Source organism: Antedon bifida, chromosome 7, assembly GCF_963402885.1.
Source record: "Antedon bifida chromosome 7, ecAntBifi1.1, whole genome shotgun sequence".
In the NCBI taxonomy this organism is placed as follows: Eukaryota; Metazoa; Echinodermata; class Crinoidea; order Comatulida; family Antedonidae; genus Antedon; species Antedon bifida.
Window position 1 is genome coordinate 26,612,954 of NC_136232.1, and position 19,422 is coordinate 26,632,375.

Consider the following 19,422-nt stretch of genomic DNA (forward strand, 5'->3'; position numbering starts at 1 on the left):
TTTAAATAATGGTGTGAACAAATTAAAAGTAAACCACAAAATCAATTATCAACATTCTTCTTTCAACAATTTGTGTTACGCACTTCAGTACAGCGTACTGCCAAGATACAGGAACGTAAGTAACATTATTATTATATTTTAATCTTTATTGCATGAAGGGATATTATACAAATAATGAATGTTTGTATGGTGAGAATATTTCATGAATTGAAAGATTGGCTGCTCTATTTAATAGTGACTATTGCTTGGAGTGACGGCAACGGTGAATAGTTCCACAAAATGTAAATTCCTGAATAATCAAATCTAGTTAAATCTACGAGAAACATATTATACTGTAAACAATACTTCCTATCTATTTTAAAACCTACCATCAGGAAAATCGAAATTAAAATACAGTTATTTCTTTTCATTTTTTTTACAGATGTCGGAACAAAAACCAATTCAATTTTTAGACAAAAATGATCTTGAATGTGCAATCTGTCTGGAAAGATTCACAGAACCAAAAACACTTGAGTGTCTCCATAGTTATTGTCTTCATTGCCTGAAGAGTTTGATTAAAACAAGCGGCAAAATAAAATGTCCAAAATGCTGTACACAGTATGACATAAGTGAACAAGATTTGGAAAACGTTTCTATCAATAAAATGTTAAGTGATCAAGTTAAAAATGTTGAGAAGATTGAAACTGAAAAACCCTCAACATGCACAAGTTGTGATAGCGAACCTGAACACTACTGCCCTGAATGTCAAATTTATCAATGTGGACAATGCATCCAGCAGCATAAAATAATCCCTGTATTGAAAGACCATTCATTGTACACACTGGATAAAAATAATCTGCCAAATAAATGTAAAATTCATGGAAGTTGCATGCTTGAATTTTATTGCAGAAGTTGCTCTAAAAGTGGATGTAAGAAATGTGAACATGTTCTTCGTTGTTATCAAAATAGACATAATGTGATTCCATTCAAGATTGCTGTTGATGAGTTTAATCAAAATGTTACGGAAGTTATCAAAAATGGTGAAGAAATTAAAGAAAAACTAAAAAGAATGCTTTTTACAATTACTAAAGAAAGATCAGAGATGGAATCTGAATTAAAATTATGTAGAACAGCAATTGAATTACAAGAAGAAAATATTATCAAAAAAGTTCAGGAGGAAACCAGAGCTCTGATGAGAGATTTTGAAAAGATTTACAAAGAAAATATACAAGTTGTTGACGAACGAGTTCAAAAAATTGAATCAAAGTTGATTCAAGTTAATGCCATGCCATTAATTAACGCAATGATGAACAAACCAGAAGAAAGAGAAACACTTAAATCTCACGAGGCAAAAGTTAAAGCTGTTAGAGAAGAAGTTGCAAAACGAAACTTTAATGAATCAATATTCAAGGGGATTGTGATCCCTAGTTTCATTCCATCAAAAAATTTGGATAATGTGATAAATTTAGAAGGAATTGGTAAAATTGTTGAATGTGTGTATGAGGTTGCTAAAGGTGAAAGACGTATTACAGTCACAGAGGGACAGACATTTTCAGTTAATGTTTTTTCAAGTTTAGTAGGAAATGAGACATCACTATTGTCAGCCACTTTAATTAATGAATCAGGTGAAGAATCAGCCACAGAAGTAAAACACCAGGGAAGTGGAGAGTACAAAATAATTGGAAGATGTCAAAAAGAAGGAGATTGCAAAATGATGATCACTGCTAGAGGAAAAGAAATCAAAGGATCACCAGTATATGTCATAGTTGAAACATTCGGACTTGTAAACACTATTGACAACATAGAACAGCTTAAAGTACATAATAAGAATCAAAATGTTAATGACATAATAGTAGATAAAGATGGACATTCAATTATATCTAGTTTCAGTAAAGATGTATTAAAGTTTAACCAAGAATGTTCATTCATTGGTAGGATAGAGATGCCAGACAATGTACAGGTTGTTCGTATACATCAGATAAGTGATGGTCACATGGTGTATAGTGATGCCCTAAACAAAACTGTTGTAATGTGTGATGATAAATTTAAACAAATTTGTACATTTGGTAAGCAAACACTACAAATTCCACAAGGATTGACAGTGAATAAAGAAACTAGAACTATGTATGTTGCAGATTGGACATGTTGTTGTGTGTTTAAATTCAATGTTGATAATGGTGAACATCTTGGTAAAATTGGTTCACCAGGTAGCAAAGAAGGAGAAATGAACAGACCTGATGGACTTGCTCTTACAAATGAGGGGAACTTGATTGTTGCAGACAATGGAAATGACAGAATACAAATGTTTGATGCAAATGATAAGTTTATGAGAATTCTTGTAGGCAGTGGTAAGGAAGATGGTTATGTTAATGGTCCTCATTACACAGCCATAGATTCTGAAGAAAACATACTGGTATCAAGTAATCACAAATTACAATTATTTGACAAAAATGGGATTTTTATCAAACGAATAGATAACGGTGGATTAGATATGCCTTATGGAATTGCTATAATTTCTAACCAGCCAAGAAGAGTAGCTGTAGCAAACTGGAAATCCAACAACGTAAAAATATATACTTATTAATAGCACATTTTATATACAGTACGGACTATGCAATATAGAACATTTTAAAGAGCACAACAAGAATAACAACATTAAGGATGTATTACTAAATAAAGATGGTTCGATATGGATATCAAGTTGCAGTCAAGATTTACTATTGTTTAACAAAGAATACCATTGTATTGCCAGGACATCGGTACATCATGTAAATGTTGCATTTATGCACAAAATGGACAATGGTCATATAGTAATTAGTAATACCCTTAGGAAAACAGTCGTCATGTTTGATAATAAACTCAACAAAATTCGTACATTTGGTAAAGGATTATTCAACAATCCTTGTGCTATGACAGTAAATAAGAATACTAGAACCATGTATGTTGCAGATAGTGAAAACCATTGTGTGTTTAAATTCAATGTCGATAATGGTGCAATTCTTGGTTCAATAGGTTCATTTGGTAGCAAAAAAGGCCAAATGAATAGACCATATGGTGTGACTTTCACAAAGGAGGGGAACTTGATCATTGCAGACTGTGACAACAACAGAATACAAATGTTTGATGCAAATGATCAATTTATGAGAATTCTTGTAAGCAGGGGTTGTGCAGATGGTTATGTTGAAAGTCCTCATTATGTAGTCATCGACTCTGATGAAAAAATATTGGTATCGAGTAATCACAAACTACAATTATTTGATAAAAATGGGGTTTTTATGAAGCGAATAGATGATGGTAGGTTAAACACTCCCCTTGGATTTGCTATAATTTCTAATCAACCAAGAAGGGTAGCTGTAGCAAACTGGGGGACAAACAAAACAATGTAAAAATATACAATTATTAAAACTTTGTGCCAGTATTCAATGTAACTTTCAATATAAACTATAAACATCATTTTTATAAAAAATTATTGTGGGTGTTTTTTGAAGGTTGCAATGCGTAGGAATAACACAAGATGCAAACTGCATTACTAAGTCCTGGCCTTGTATTTAACCAAAGAAAAGCTCAAAATCTTGAAAAATCCCAAGTTAGTAACTTCTTTATGACAAAGCACAACAATTTTCTTTTCACTACAGTACACAACCAAGGCAGTAATTAAAGTATATTAAAGTAAAAAAACAGTAAAGCATGAAATTATACATTTATTTTAAAAGAGCTATTTCTAAAATTATATATTGGCATTCCTGAGGAAATCATAGCAGCCAAAGTTTGAGAAAAAAAAACCAGTTTTGAATAAGTAAAATACATTTTTCTTAATCAATTTTTAACAGATGTCAGGACAAAAAGGATTTCAAATTTTAGACAAAAAGGATTTCAAATTTTAGACAAAAAGGATCTTGAATGTGCAATCTGTCTAGAAAGATTCAAAGAACCAAAAACACTTGAGTGTCTCCATAGTTACTGTCTTAATTGTCTGCATTGTATTTACACACTGAATAAAAATTATCTGCCAAATAAATGTAAAAGTTGCTGCATGCTTGATTTTTTATGAGGTGGTTTCCTGAATGAAAAAAAGAATGAATAAAATCAAAACGGTACTGGGTATGACCTAGTGGGTGGGGCAGGGGAAATTATTCCAAATGGGGGTGGGGCTTTATTGAAATATACACAATAGGCCTATTGGTACATCCGGGTCTTAACGGGATACAGATATCGCGCTATAAGACCTGCCAGCTAACTCAACAAATCGGCTATCTGGGTTTCACCCGATTTCAAAAAAAGGTCTTATCATCAGTTCTCCCGAATACCAATTATTATATACTGATTTTACAATTTTTCTGGAATATATTTATGAATATTTAATTTGATCTTTATTATTTTACAGTGGTCTGAAAATAAACAAAAAAGCAAAAATGAACATTGCCACCAACGGAGTTTGATAAAATAAAATTTTGTTAGGATAGAATTGTATGATGTATACATTTATTTAAAATTTCTGACGTTATGGTTAGATAACTATTTTTATATAAATGATGAGATATAATTAAATTGATCATTACAAATTCACCGTACTAAATATTATTGATAATATTTGTTAGTATTAACTTTATAATGAGAGTAAAAGATATGGGAGAAAAGCAAAGAGATAATATAATGGAGCGGTTGTTTCAGAATATACAATAACAACAAGTATTATTAAGTTGAAATATTTTAGGCGATCTTATCAAATCAAAGGTCAAGTGCTTTCAGCCTGCCATGTTTTGATATTCCAACCACAATTTGCTTTATTTTAACTGAAGTATATTCAATATTGACCTACAACTTTTTAATTGTTGTTGTTTACTGTACAGTATCATGTTTTTGCATATTTTGTTGTTATTTCTTTTGAAGGCACCTTCCACTTGGTCGAGTGCCACTGTTGTAAAAGTGTAAACTCCAAATAAATTATTATTATCTTTGCTTTAGCCAATCAACAGCTAAAGAATATTTTGGAAAGTCCAACTAATTATTTTTAGAATTTAGAAAATTCTTTTCTGGTTTTCTGTGCACAGATTATAGTAGCTCAAATTTTACAATATTACTGTAACATCTAGTTGCTTTTGTCACTTTTGATTCATATTTCTGTTACTTATTTTATCGTAGTAAGTATTATAATATGGTTTTGTTTTGTACTTATTATAATGTCATTCACCTTTGCACTGTAATAATTCAGATAGGTATACAATTCAGATTATTTACACACTTATAGTTGTTTCATTTTTCACAGATGTCGGAACAAAAAGCCTTACAATTCTTAGACAAGAATGATCTTGAATGTGCAATCTGTCTAGAAAGACTGACAGAACCAAAAACACTTGAGTGTCTCCATAGTTACTGCTTTCATTGCCTGCAGAGTTTGATTAAAACAAGCGGCAAATTAAAGTGTCCAAAATGTTGCAAGATGTACGATGACCTAAATCAAGTTGATTTAAACAATTTTACTCCCAATGAAATGTTAAGTTATCAAGTTAAATATGTTAAGAAGATTGAAACTGAAAAACCATCAGAATGCCCAAGCTGTGACAATCAACCTGAATACTACTGTCCTGAATGTCAAATCTATCAATGTGGACAATGTATCAAAGTACATACAATAATTCCTTCATTGAAAGACCATTCATTGTACACTTTGGATAAAAGTGATCTGCCAAATAAATGTAAAATTCATGGAGCTTGCATGCTTGAATTTTATTGCAGAAGTTGCTCTAAAAGTGGATGCAAAAAATGTGAACATGTTCTTAGTTGTTATAAAAATGAACATAATGTGATTCCATTTACGATTGCTGTAGATGAATTTAATCGAAATGCTACAAAAGTTATGAAATGTGCCAAAGAAATTAAAGATAAACTAGAAGGAACACGTGACACCATCCTTAAAGAAAAATCAGACATGGAATCTGAATTTAAATTATGCAGAAAAGCGATTGAATTACAAGAAGAAAACATTATTAAAAAGGTTCAGGAGAAAACTAGAGCTCTAATCACAGATCTTGAAAAGATCTACAAAGAAAACAAAGAGGTTGTTGATGATCGAGTTAGAAATATTGAATTAAAGTTGATGAAAGTTAATGAGATGTTGCCATTAATTAACACAATGATGAACCAACCAGAAGAAAGAGAAACACTTAAATCCCACGAGGCAAATGTCAATGTTGTTAAAGATGAAGTTTTGAAACCAAATTTTCATGAATCAATTTTTAAGAGAATTCTGATACATAGTTTCATTCCATTTAGAAACTTGGATGACATGATAAATTTAGAAGGAATTGGAAAAATTGGTGAATGTTTGTATGAGGTTGCTAAAGGTGACAGACTTTTTACACTCCCAAGGGGACAGAAATTTGCAGTGAAAGTGTCGTCAAGTTCAGTAGGAAGTGAAACTTCTCTATTGTCTGCCACTTTAATTAATGAATCGGGTGAAGAATTCGCAACTGAGGTAAAATACCAGGGAAGTGGAGAGTATAAAATAACAGGAAGACCCAATAATGGAGGAGACTGGAAGGTGGAGATCACTTGTAGAGCAGAAGAAATCAAAGGATCACCAGTGAATATAAAGGTGGAAGCAACAGGACTTGTACACATCATTGACAACATACAGCTTCAACAAGTAGATAAGAACAAAGTACTAGATGTAATATCAGATAAAGATGGATTTTTAATTGTATCTAGTGTTAGCAAACATGTATTGAAGCTAAATCAAGACTATTTATTCATCGGTAACATGAAGGTACCAAACAATGTACATGTTTTTTGTATGCATCAAATGGGTGATGGCCACATTGTGCATAGTGACTTCTTAAAAAAAACTGTTGTCATGTGTGATGATCAATTTCAACAAATCAGTACATTTGGTAAAGGAACATTAAAACAGCCATGTGGCTTAACAGTGAATAAGGAAACTAGAACCCTGTATGTTGCAGATTGCACCTGTCATTGTGTGTTTAAGTTCAATGTTGATAATGGTGAACTTCTTGGTCAAATAGGTTCACCGGGCAGCAAAGGCAGCCAAATGAATCAACCATATGGTGTTACAGTGACAAAGGAAGGAAATCTGATTGTAGCAGACTGTGGAAATCACAGAATACAAATGTTTGATGCAAATGATAAGTTTATGAGGATTCTTGTAGGTAGGGGTATGAACGATGGTTATGTTGATAGTCCCCATCATATTGTTATAGATTCTGAGGAAAATATGCTGGTATCAAGTAATAACAAATTACAGCTATTTGATAAAACTGGATTTTTTATCAAGAGGATAGACTGTAATGGTAGATTAAGCGCTCCCCTCGGAATTACAATAGTCTCTAACCAGCCAAGACGAGTAGCTGTAGCAAACTATGCGGCAAACAATGTAGCAATATACAATTATTAAAAACCAATGCATTCTAACCATGTTAAACTTTAGGAAAGTGACAAATTCAACTTAAATTAATTACTAATTTTTACAAATAATGTCAATAGTATTATTCTCAACTTAATAAATAAATAACAATAAAGCTGTTAGATACTTTAAACATTCATACTGTATATGTATTATCAATTTTCTAATCAATGATGTAAAGAATTCTTGTAGGCAGGGGTTGTGCAGATGGTTATGTTGTCATCATTATGTAGTCATCGACTCTGATGAAAAAATATTGGTATCGAGTAATCACAAACTACAATTATTTGATTTTTTTTATGAAGCGAATAGATGATGGTGGGTTAAACACTCCTCTTGGAATTGCTGTCATCTCTAACCAACCAAGAAGGGTAGCTGTAGCAAACTGGGAGACCAACAATGTAAAAATATACAATTATTAAAACCCTGTGCCAGTATATTCAATGTAACTTTCAATATAAACTATAAACATCATTTTTATAAGGAGGACTAATGAAGATGTTTTAAATGTCAAACAGTGGTGCAAACAATGTAACAATATATAATTATTAAAGATCATTTCACATTTTAAACTTTGGGCAAGTATATTCAATTTCAATATTTACTCAACTTTTTTTTTTATTTTCCCAGTAGTGGAGCTGTAGCTTGGTGGTTAACGTGCTTGCCGTCCAATCCCAAGGTCCGCGATCCTTGACCTTGTACTAGGGTTGTAACTCGCGACTCTTTCAACTCAACTCCCTAAGCCTCAATTGAGACTTAGTCTATAAGCACGATTATCCATCCTGTAATTGGCGAGTTACTCGTTTATTGGATGAGTATGAAATAATAATTAAAAAAAAAAAAATTTCAGATGCCAACATTTTAAAGGACTAAAATTGAAGTTGTAAATGTAAAATAATGTTACAATACACTGTCTGTCAAACCTGTCCAAGAAAAATCCATATTATTATGCGTCACTGGACACAACTTTACTGCATGAAAGTGATACACCAGAGAGGTACCAGTTGTGTTTTGATACAAATTATATTGCATCATATAGTACATTTTCTCTTGTAATAAACTTAAAATTTAAAATTTTGTAAATGTTACATGCACAGAAGGTGACCAAGAAGGCGAGCTCTGTTCATCTGGCCTATCTAATTAGTGTATTTTAATTGTAAATTGTTTTTAGAATACAAACATCCTCACAACTGTGTTGATTTGTTAACATCGCTGGAAAGAGTTAAATCTGTTCATACACTTCTGAGTAATATTTCTATCAGCTACTGTATTAAATCATAATAGGGAACTACTTTAGGAATCCTATTGTGTTGACAAGTAGAATTACTTTGTTACTGGGTTATCATAGCAACATCTGTTTGGGCAGCCATACTGTATGTAGACTGTAATGTATAGAAAAAACAATAGAAGCAAACAGCATTACTAATTCACAAATAACTACAGTATATGGAAATTCCGTTCAACACCAAAATCAATAATACTAATATAGTAACATACCCTCTTCACTGTAGCATTTTTCAACAATTTGTGTACACAACAGTCAGGAAAAAAATGGCAAAAGGTTTCCTACTTTCTAGGATTTTTATCAGATAATCTATATTGTAATATGACGACAGTCCTGATTTTGCCATTGTTCCTTTAACTGACAATACAGTATAGGCCATCAGCTGTAGCCTGTATTGTTTCATCCCGTTCCAGTGGAAGTGGCACTACATAATTTCACTTGAAACATATTGTAAATAAAATAGTTAAATAAAATATAAAAGTTCTTTTTACGATATTCTGTAGTTTTTGCGTAATTTTAATATAAAATTCGGACTATTTTTTTCAAAACACATTAACAAATTTTCATACGCCGACGTGGTTTTTAGGTCACGTGATTGCATTCAACCAATAACAATTAAGATTGTCCGTCACGCTTCATCTACTTTAACCATAACACACACTAGCTGTCAACATGGACGAAGCATGCGAGCAGACAAAGAAAAAAAACGCAAACATTCGACAGAATTTAAGTGTATTATACATTTAGAATCCGTTGTATCAGAAAAGGTAAGCCCGTTTACAAATGTACGGTGGAAAAGGGTAACAGAATGTGCCAGTAAATGGCAAAAATTGGATGGTTATGACCGTATCCTAGCCGAAGCCTCACGTCATCTATTTGAAGGTAGTTTTGAAGGGTCCTCCTAAATACCAAGACCTACCAAGACCTACCAAGAACTACCAAGACCTACCAAGAACTACCAAGACCTGTCAATTTAAAGTGTTAATTTAACGAAATATGATATATATAGACTTCTAATAGCATTTCCAACAATAAAACCTTAATTTTAGCGCGATATAGACACCAAAAATGTTAAATAATCGACAAGCTTCGCGTTCGCGAAACGAACTGAGTTGATGCATACATTGCGTCACAAATGTCCGTATTGCGTCAACTAGTATGACCTACCAAGAACTACCAAGACCTGTCAATTTAAAGTGTTATTTTAACGAAATATAATATATATAGACTTCTAATAGCATTTCCAACAATTAAACCTCAATTTCAGCGCGATATAGACACCAAAAATGTTACGAAAATGTTAAATAATCGACAAGCTTCGTGAAATGAACTGAGTTGTTGATGCATACATTGCGTCACAAATGTCCGTATTGCGTCAACTAGTATGGCTCACTGACACTCGACGCAGTTCTCCTGTCATAGGCCTACTGGGTCGTAGGCCTACATTTAACATTTTTGGTGTCTATATCGCGCTACAATTGAGGTTTTATTGTTTGAAAAGCTATTAGAAGTCTATATATATTATATTTCGTTAAAATAACACTTTAAATTGACAGGTCTTGGTAGTTCTTGGTAGGTCATACTAGTTGACGCAATACGGACATTTGTGACGCAATGTATGCATCAACTCAGTTCGTTTCGCGAACGCGAAGCTTGTCGATTATTTAACATTTTTGGTGTCTATATAGCGCTAAAATTGAGGTTTTATTGTTGGAAATGCTATTAGAAGTCTATATATATCATATTTCGTTAAATTAACACTTTAAATTGACAGGTCTTGGTAGGTCTTGGTAGTTCTTGGTAGGTCTTGGTAGGTCTTGGTATTTAGGAGGACCCGTTTTGAAGGCCTACATAATGAAGGGTTTCACCCAACATGCTACCGACGGTTTATTGACAAGACACGAATTGTTAAAGCTGTTAAAAGATGTGAAAATAAGATTTCTAGTTCTAGTAGTGAAAGTAGTAAAGGTAGTAGTGATGAAGGCTTGTATCCAACAACAACGAAAAAACTACGATCATCTTCGGTACTGGCCTCGTCCATCACCAGCAGGGTGCCTTATCCAAGGTCGTCATCATCTAGGCCTAGTCGCTCAGTCTTACCAGCTGTTTGCATAATTTGCAACAAGGTTGATTGCTACATAACAGTCTATCATAAACGCAAGAAGGACAAACTGTGTCAAGCAGAAACTAAAGATGGAGGTATGTGACACCATTGATTGATTGTTTTTAGGTGACCTCGATACATAATAGCATTACAGTATTTTGCATTACAGTAATAAAAATCCTACAAATATTTCTACTGTTGTGAATTCCCAGTTTGGGATAATACAGTTTTTAGAATAAAATTTGAATAAATAATGATAAAATGATGACAGAATTGTTATGCATTAAGTAATTCTTATTTTACTTTATTTGTCTTTATTTGTATCTTAAGGACTTTTACGCCAAGCTGCAGAAGCTAAAACTGATGAAAATGTGTTGATACACATACGGGACAAGGACTGTGTAGCATTAGAAGTTCGCTACCATCGTTCTTGCTACAGGCATTATACTAGATTTCTGTCAAGGAGGACAGGTAGTCATAAGTAAGTACTGTACATTATTACCATAGTTGTGCTATACATAGTATTAAATAAACACCCCAAGTGGACAGCAACCTTATGATCAAGAGACTGTCTCACTACACGACTATTGCATTTTCAAAGTGTATTATCTATCTTTTTTTAGAACGGATGCTTCACTAAAACCAGAGTATGATGCATCATATCAAGTTTTCAAGCAAACAGTCATTCAGGAGCGTCTCATAAAAAATCAAGACATTTTAAGGATGCGGAAATTGGTACAATTGTTTACAAAGATTGTTAAACAGCATGAAGGGCTTGAAATGATTAATGAATGGACAGTGCAGCGGCAAGATCGACACCCATTTGCTTCCATTGCATGTGACCAAACAATTGAACAAACCTGTAACCGCGATTCAAAAACGAGAGGTGGAATAAGCACTTACACACTCAATCGTGGTGCTGTTCACAGGTGGATCCTGTCACAACCGCAGCGAGCCGCTATTACAAGACAGTGTGAAGATATGGTAGGACTGCATGCTGTTGACAGAACTCCAAAAGAGTTAGATGAATCAAAGACAAAGAGAGATAACAAAACTGTGATGGCAATCATGAGTACCCTTGACAGCATGGTCAATCCATTTGATTGTTGCTCAAATGAAGAGTTAGTCTGCATAAGTTCAGGAGTTGTGGCCACTGATACAGTGAGGAATGATCTTAGCAGTGCCCTAGATCAAGGCGAAAAGGCAGCTGATACCTATTTTAGTCAACGACTGATTGACAATGAAGTTGATATACACTCACCCATTAAAAGTTTAAAACTGAAGACGTTTACAGAGAATGCAAACGTTAAAACAAATAAAAGTGGAAAAGAAAGCTCTCAAAATGCCAGAAAATTATTTGCTCGCCTATTAATTGCTGGACAAACGCGGAACATCGACCTTCCTGAGATTTTGAAATACTCCTTGGGTAACGTATCATTTCCTTTGGCTAATCTTAATGGAACACTAGCTAAAACAAACAAAGCTGCACTTATGCATGCAATTGAAACAAAATCCGATAAATGTCTAGTTGAACAACCTCCAGAAAATAGTGCAATGATGATAGATGGGATGGCGTTAATTCAATCTCTATCCATGGTTCCCAGTACATTTGGAGAACTAGCTGATAGTATTTTATCGCAAGTTATTCTTCTTGGTGTTAAACACAAGTGTACGCGTGTTGACTTTGTGACAGATAGATATCCTTCTGTAAGCATCAAGAATGTCGAGCGCTTACGTAGAGCCGAGAGTGGATCGCAAGTGGTTCAGATTCACCACAAGGACCAAAAAACTCCAAAGCAATGGAAAAAGTTTTTGTCAGATGGAAGCAACAAAGAATCTCTTGTTGAATTTTTATTTTTGATGTGGAAAGAGATGTTTTGCAAGACCAATACTGACATTACATTATACATTACCCATGGAGACAAATGTCATTTATTTTATTTTGAAGACGGTTCCTGTACAATAACGCAATGTGAGGAGCTAACATGCGACCATGAAGAGGCAGATACCCGTTTATTTCTTCATGCTAAACATGCTGCTAAAAGCCACATCAACATAGTTATAAGAAGCCCAGACACAGATGTCAACATCATAGCACTTTCTCTAATGGATAGTTTACCTGCTCACCTTTATTTTATGACAGGTACCGGAAAGAACTCTCGGATTATAGATTTAGAGGAAATTGGATCTATATTCAATCCAAGCATTTGCGAAGCGTTAATTGGCCTGCATGTGTTTACTGGCTCTGACACTACAAGTGCCTTTTATGGCAAAGGGAAAAAAAAAGCACTGGCACTTGCTTTAGAAAATGAAGAATATATAGAAGCCTTTAGAGACATTGGCAGAGAATTTACTCTCAAGCAGGAGATTATCGACACACTTGAGTCGTTTGTGTGTATGCTCTATGGACAAGCTTCTACGAGTGTTAATGACACAAGATACAAAGTTTTCTGTCTGTCATCCTCAGCTACAGAACAAAGTCTACCACCAACAAGGGACGCTCTCATCCAGCATTGTAAACGCTGTAATTATCAGGCTGCAATCCATAGGCGATCATTCCAACAATGTATCCATGCCCCGTCTCCAGTTGGACATGGATGGCAAATGAAGGACAAACAGCTTGCAATCACATGGATAACAAATCCACCAGCTCCTAAGGTCCTATTACAGTCAATTCACTGCAGCTGTAAAGTGGGAAATTGTGAAAAAGGAAGATGTTCCTGTTTGAAATCTGGATTACCATGTACAGACTTATGTAAATGTAAAAACTGCCAAAACATAAAAACACCCCCTACCGATTCAATGAATGATAATGAAGATTATAATATTAGTGATGACGAGTCGGATGATGATCTAGAATATTATGATCTATGAAGAAAAACAGTTACATTATAAATATTATAAGTTTTACATCCGGGTATGAAGCGTCTCACATACACACAGAGCCAAGATATAAGGAGCTTGGACTTGCACAGTGTATGGACTCTAACCTTACGGTTTTCATTAAATAGATCATTCCATGCTATCCATTCTAAATATCTTATTTTTCAAACTCTTGCATTCTTCTTACTCATCTCATTCATTTTTGTCTTGGTGAAAAGGGAGGGTATTTTATATTCCTCCCCTGAGTTTATAGCCTCTCTACCCGAACATGAACACAAAAAACGAGCTTTATAGAATAATGAAAACTGTCAAAAGTACGTTTTTAATCAATTTTTATCGTCTTTATATTGCCATTTTGTTACTTCTTTATATATTTAAATTACTTTTTTAAAATGTAAAACAACGAATGCAAATATGGTTTTAACAACAACAAAATCAATCATTTTATGTATTTATAGGAAATGTTTTTATTACAACTACTTTCAACGTCTGTTACTCTGTATAACATAACTGTATAATGAGAACTTAAAAGTTTTGTAGGAAAATGTCAATAGAGGGCGTCATCAAATGTATGGAAGGCCACTGCAACCGACCAAAAAAAAATCACAATTTTCTTTGTTTCTTATTATTTTTCATTTTTTAAAACCAAACCAACTGTTTATATTTAGTACATAACAATATGTTTATAATGTATATACAATTAACCGATTCGTTCGTTTTTTTTATTGCTGTATTCTAGTAATAAGCCAACGGCGGCAGCACCGTATCATACAATTTGCATCGCGACGCCATTTACTCGATGTAAACATTCACGGCAGAAGGTCTAACAACTCGCACTTTTTCAGTTACTGTTATTTTAAGGATTTTTACATTTGAAATTTAACATTTTGGATTTGTGATATAAACTGTGTTTGGAATACGTGTTAAAAATTTCAAATGCTAAAGGTATTTATAAATAAAGTTACAGCTACCCAAACATGGGCTCAGACCTCAAAATAGGCCTTTTTTATGGTACCATCACGAGTTTAAATCACTCCTGACAAAAAACAGCAGCATGTTTTTTAAAGAAACTTTAACATAACATGTATAAAGGGTTAAATTATCAGTATTTGCTTTCAAAAAGTAGTGCCGCCGTTACTGGAACGAAAGTCATTTTCTAGCCACTTTTTGAGTTACAGCTGATGGCCTAGTACTGCCAAGATAAAGTAAGTACAGTAGTCAGTATTCATACAATTACCAATCAATAAAGATATTCAAGACCTTGTCAATAGGCATTACCTATTGTTATATTATGTAGCCTAGTATATGTTCTGTACTGTATGATGTACAGTATGGATATGTCTTGCTGGCTAAGTATATGTACAGAAATGACATGTGTTGGCTAAGTGAATAAACATAGTGTACAAATAATCCTAAGATAACTTCATCAATGTACACTGCACATTGAACTGACTAATACGGAGTAGACTTTGACTTATTTGGACACCGACATTGTTTATGAAAGCATATTGAGAATTGAAGAAACAAAAAGGCAACAGTATAACGATTTCCTGACACCCTGGACCCTCTCCACTTTTTTTTTAAGGTAATAAATGTTGTCTATCAATACCAATGGTGTACCTTTCTCCATATAATACAGTTAACTTTGCACCCATCCAAATTAAATCATGCATACAACTTAGTTATTAAGGTTAAAATGATTCTGCACAATCTTAGTGACCTTTGCTTAGGAGCTGTCTATGTTTTTCTTCAAACATTTATAAACGTTACTAGTTAAGATGATAATAAAGACAATTTCAGGAAAAAAGATTTTGTAGTAAACTTGTCTGATTAAAGTTAACAAATTCAGTTGAAAAATTCTTAAAGAGTTTACCAACAAATATTTAATCATTTTCATTTTTTTTACAGATGTCTGACCAAAAAGCATTTCAATTTTTAGACAAAAAGGATCTTGAATGTGCTATCTGTTTGGAAAGATTCACAGAACCAAAGACACTTGAATGTCTCCATAGTTACTGTTTTCATTGCCTGCAAAGGTTGATGAAAAAAAGCGGCAAAATAAAATGTCCAAAATGCTGTACACAGTATGATGGCATAAGTCAACAAGATTTGAACAATTTTACTATCAATGGAATGTTAAGTGATCAAGTTAAACATGTTGAGAAGATTGAAACTGAAAAGCCAGCAGAATGTTCAAGCTGTGAAAACCAACCTGAATACTACTGCCCTGAATGTCAAATTTATCAATGTGGACAATGCATCAAATTACATAAAATAATCCAGGTATTGAGAGACCATTCATTGTACACTTTAGATAAAAATTATCTGCCAAATAAATGTAAAATTCATGGAGCCTACATGCTTAAGTATTATTGTATAATTTGTTCTAAAAGTGGATGTAAGAAATGTGAACATGTTCTTAGTTGTTATGAAAATAAACATGACGTCATTCCTTTTAAGACCGCTGTAGATGAGTTTAATCAAAATGCTACAGAAGTTATAAAGAGTGCTGTTGAAATAAAGACAAATATAAAAAGAACGCTTCATAAAATCACTAAAGAAAGATCAGACATGGAATCTGAATTTAAATTATCCAGAACAGCAATTGAATTACAAGAAGAAAACATTATCAAAAAGGTTCAGGAGAAAACCAGAGCTCTGATGACAGATCTTGAAAAGATTTACAAAGAAAACAAAGAAGTTGTTGATGATCGAGTTAGAAATATTGAATCAAAGTTGATGAAAGTTAATGAGATGTCACCATTCATTAACACAATGATGAACAAACCAGACGAAAGAGAAACACTTAAATCTTACGAGGCAAATGCACATGTTATTAAAGATGAAGTCTTGGAACCGAATTTTGATGAATCAATTTTCAAGAGAATGATGATACCTATTTTCATTCCATTTAGAAATTTGGATAATGTGATCAATTTAGAAGGAATTGGTAAAATTGGCAAATGTGTGTATGAGGTTGCTGAAGGTGACAGACTTATTACAGTTACAAAAGGACAGCTGTTTGAAGTTAATGTTTTGTCAAATTTAGTAGGAAGTGAAACTTCTCTATTGTGTGCCACTTTATTTAATGAATCGGGTGAAGAATCGACCACGGAAGTAAAATACCAGGAAAGTGGAGACTACAAAATAACAGGAAGGTGCTCTAAAGAAGAAGGATGGAAGATGAAGATCACTGCTAGAGGAGAAGAAATCAAAGGATCGCCAGTCAATATCAAAGTTGAAGATCTAGGATTTGTACATACCGTGTTTAACATAGAAACGCTTAAAGTAGATAAGAACAAAGTAGTAGACATAATATCAGATAAAGATAGATCTTTGATTGTATCTAGTTGTAGTAAATATTTACTGAAATTCAACCAAGAATATTCTTTCATTAATAAGATTGAAGTACCAGACAATGTACATGTATTTTGTATGCATCAAATGGGTGGTGGCCACATTGTGTATAGTGACTTCTTAAACAAAACTGTTGTCATGTGTGATGATCAATTTAAACAGATCAGTACATTTGGTAAAGGTACTCTAAAAAGTCCCTGTGGACTGACAGTGAATAAGGAAACTAGAACCATGTATGTTGCAGATAGGGAAAATCATTGTGTGTTTAAATTCAATGTTGATAATGGTGAACTTCTTGGTAAAATAGGTTCACATGGTATCAAAGAAGGCCAAATGAATCAACCATATGATGTTACACTAACAAAAGAGGGGAACTTAATTGTAGCAGACTGTGACAACCACAGAATACAAATGTTTGATGCAAATGATAAGTTTATGAGAATTCTTGTAAGCAGTGGTAAGAAAGATGGTCATGTTCATCATCCTCATCATGTAATCACAGATTATGAGGAAAACATACTGGTAACAAGTAATAACAAACTTCAATTATTTGATAGAAACGGGGTTTTTATCAAAAGAATAGATGGTAGTGGTGGCCTAACTACTCCTCTCGGAATTGCAGTAATCTCTCATCAACCAAGACGAGTAGCTGTAGCAAACTATGATGCAAACAATGTAACAATATACAATTATTAAAACCAATGCATTCTAACCATGTTAAACTTTAGGAAAGTGAAAAATTCAACTTAAATTTTAACTAATTTTTAAAAATAATGTCAATACTATTATTCTCAAATTAATATTAAATAACAATAAAGCTTTGACCTCACTTTGAGAAAGCCAACTGATAGTTGTCAGGTAAATAAAATAATCGTTATTTACTATTACTATTACGGTTGAGATATAATTAACTATTATATTTTAACAATAAAGCTGTTATATTTTTTAAACATTCATAAATTCATTATCAATTTTCTAATTAATGATGTAAAGTTTTTGTATGTGTAATTGTTAGTATAGATGGCGACTTAATATTGGGAAAAAGATAAATATTTTGGCACATATGGCGTTTCATACGTTTTGAGCTACAATTGGAAAAAATTTGTGATGGCAGCTGATGTTATAATAAAACATAAAAAGCTGCTAGAGAATTGGGGCAAGTCTAATGTATTTGTATAATGTGTAACATGTATGTTTATACACAATACTGATTTATTTGCAGATTCTGACTTGAATCTGAGAAACCTTGTGGGACCCAATAAAGCAAAAGGTGGGGGAAATGGTCATAGACACATCTGGGAGTATATGACACTTACCAGTGCCTAGCCCAAAGTTAAGGTTTTCATCTCCTTCTGATTGGTTACTAGGTAAGCATGTATATTTTTATTTCTCTTAATTTTAGTATTGTTTGCTTTTAATAAACATGTTAATGGCTTTTTCTATATAGTAGTTATTAGTTAGTTGATAGTTGTTTGTTGATTGTTATATTGTTACTAGCTACAATAAAAGAATTTAACTTTTCCAACCCAAGAACTGTCTTTGTGGATGATTTTATTGTGTTTGTGGCAGTGCTGCAGCGCCGGAAAATACTACGCGATACAGCTATGACACTAGTAGTACCTTTTACAATGGAAAAATATCTTGCTTAGCAGCCACTGGCATCTGCTAGAAATGTATTTGTATGTGTTTTGTTATAATAATCAGCAGGTGGTTCTAATTATGTATTTCACATGAAAGTAATGAATCAACTTGGTGGACACTTGTTGTTTGATGCAAAGTAGACTACAAAAAATCCCTCACTTATAACATTTGGACTGAAACGAGCATAATATAGAAACGTAAGTACTGTAATAATACTAAAAATATACCTTTGCATGTGATAGTGCCCATATATGGACATGATGATGTCATATCACTACCATATTTGACCATATCACTACCATATTTGCTCTTTTTTGGTCATCCTTCCATTTTTGCATATATTCATTACACTTGTTTATATTGGAAAATAAAAACTGAAACTGAAAAACTGAAACATGAGACTTTTTTGTCACATAAAGCTTGATAGTGTCTAGACAATTCTTTAGAATACAAACATCCTCACTACTGTGTTGATTTATTAATGTCACTGTAAAAGGGTAAAATCCGTACAACGCTTCTGAGTAATCGTTCCATCAGCTATTGGATCATAATTGAGTTCAATATCCTCATGGATCAGGGGGTAGAGTAGTAACCTATATACGTAATGATCATAAGATGATGTGTAATGACAATTAAATTACAACCAATCATAAGCAGTAAACATAGATTTGTAAAAAATAAATGAAGCTGTTATTGATATAATATATTGATTAAATTCAACTGTGTTTTACAAGGGTACTGAAACTCTAACAG

The 19,422-nt window shown here is 33.1% G+C and overlaps 6 protein-coding genes across 7 annotated transcripts in view; 5 read left to right on the forward strand and 1 right to left on the reverse strand.

Moving 5' to 3' along the window:
* Positions 1 to 19,422, forward strand: part of LOC144847417 (uncharacterized) — a 167,219-nt gene that overhangs the window by 38,765 nt on the left and 109,032 nt on the right. The gene's annotated exons all lie outside the window — the stretch shown is intronic.
* The window catches only part of LOC144847415 (cell division cycle 5-like protein), a 37,986-nt gene that overhangs the window by 4,442 nt on the left and 14,122 nt on the right, over positions 1 to 19,422 (reverse strand). The gene's annotated exons all lie outside the window — the stretch shown is intronic.
* On the forward strand, positions 422 to 2,563 carry LOC144848310 (tripartite motif-containing protein 2-like). The gene has a single exon (XM_078705025.1). The coding sequence runs from the start codon at positions 422 to 424 to the stop codon at positions 2,561 to 2,563; it is 2,142 nt and encodes a 713-aa protein (XP_078561151.1).
* On the forward strand, positions 5,032 to 7,481 carry LOC144847423 (uncharacterized). The gene is made up of 2 exons (XM_078703778.1): positions 5,032 to 5,120; positions 5,228 to 7,481. Exon 2 carries the CDS (start codon positions 5,246 to 5,248, stop codon positions 7,388 to 7,390), a length of 2,145 nt encoding a protein of 714 aa, XP_078559904.1. The 5' UTR covers positions 5,032 to 5,120; positions 5,228 to 5,245; the 3' UTR covers positions 7,391 to 7,481.
* On the forward strand, positions 9,368 to 14,162 carry LOC144848311 (uncharacterized). Its single transcript, XM_078705026.1, has 4 exons — positions 9,368 to 9,451; positions 10,499 to 10,883; positions 11,119 to 11,269; positions 11,412 to 14,162. The coding sequence occupies exons 1-4, from the start codon at positions 9,368 to 9,370 to the stop codon at positions 13,660 to 13,662; spliced, it is 2,871 nt and encodes a 956-aa protein (XP_078561152.1). The 3' UTR covers positions 13,663 to 14,162.
* On the forward strand, positions 15,580 to 17,724 carry LOC144848312 (tripartite motif-containing protein 2-like). The gene has a single exon (XM_078705027.1). It carries the CDS (start codon positions 15,580 to 15,582, stop codon positions 17,722 to 17,724), a length of 2,145 nt encoding a protein of 714 aa, XP_078561153.1.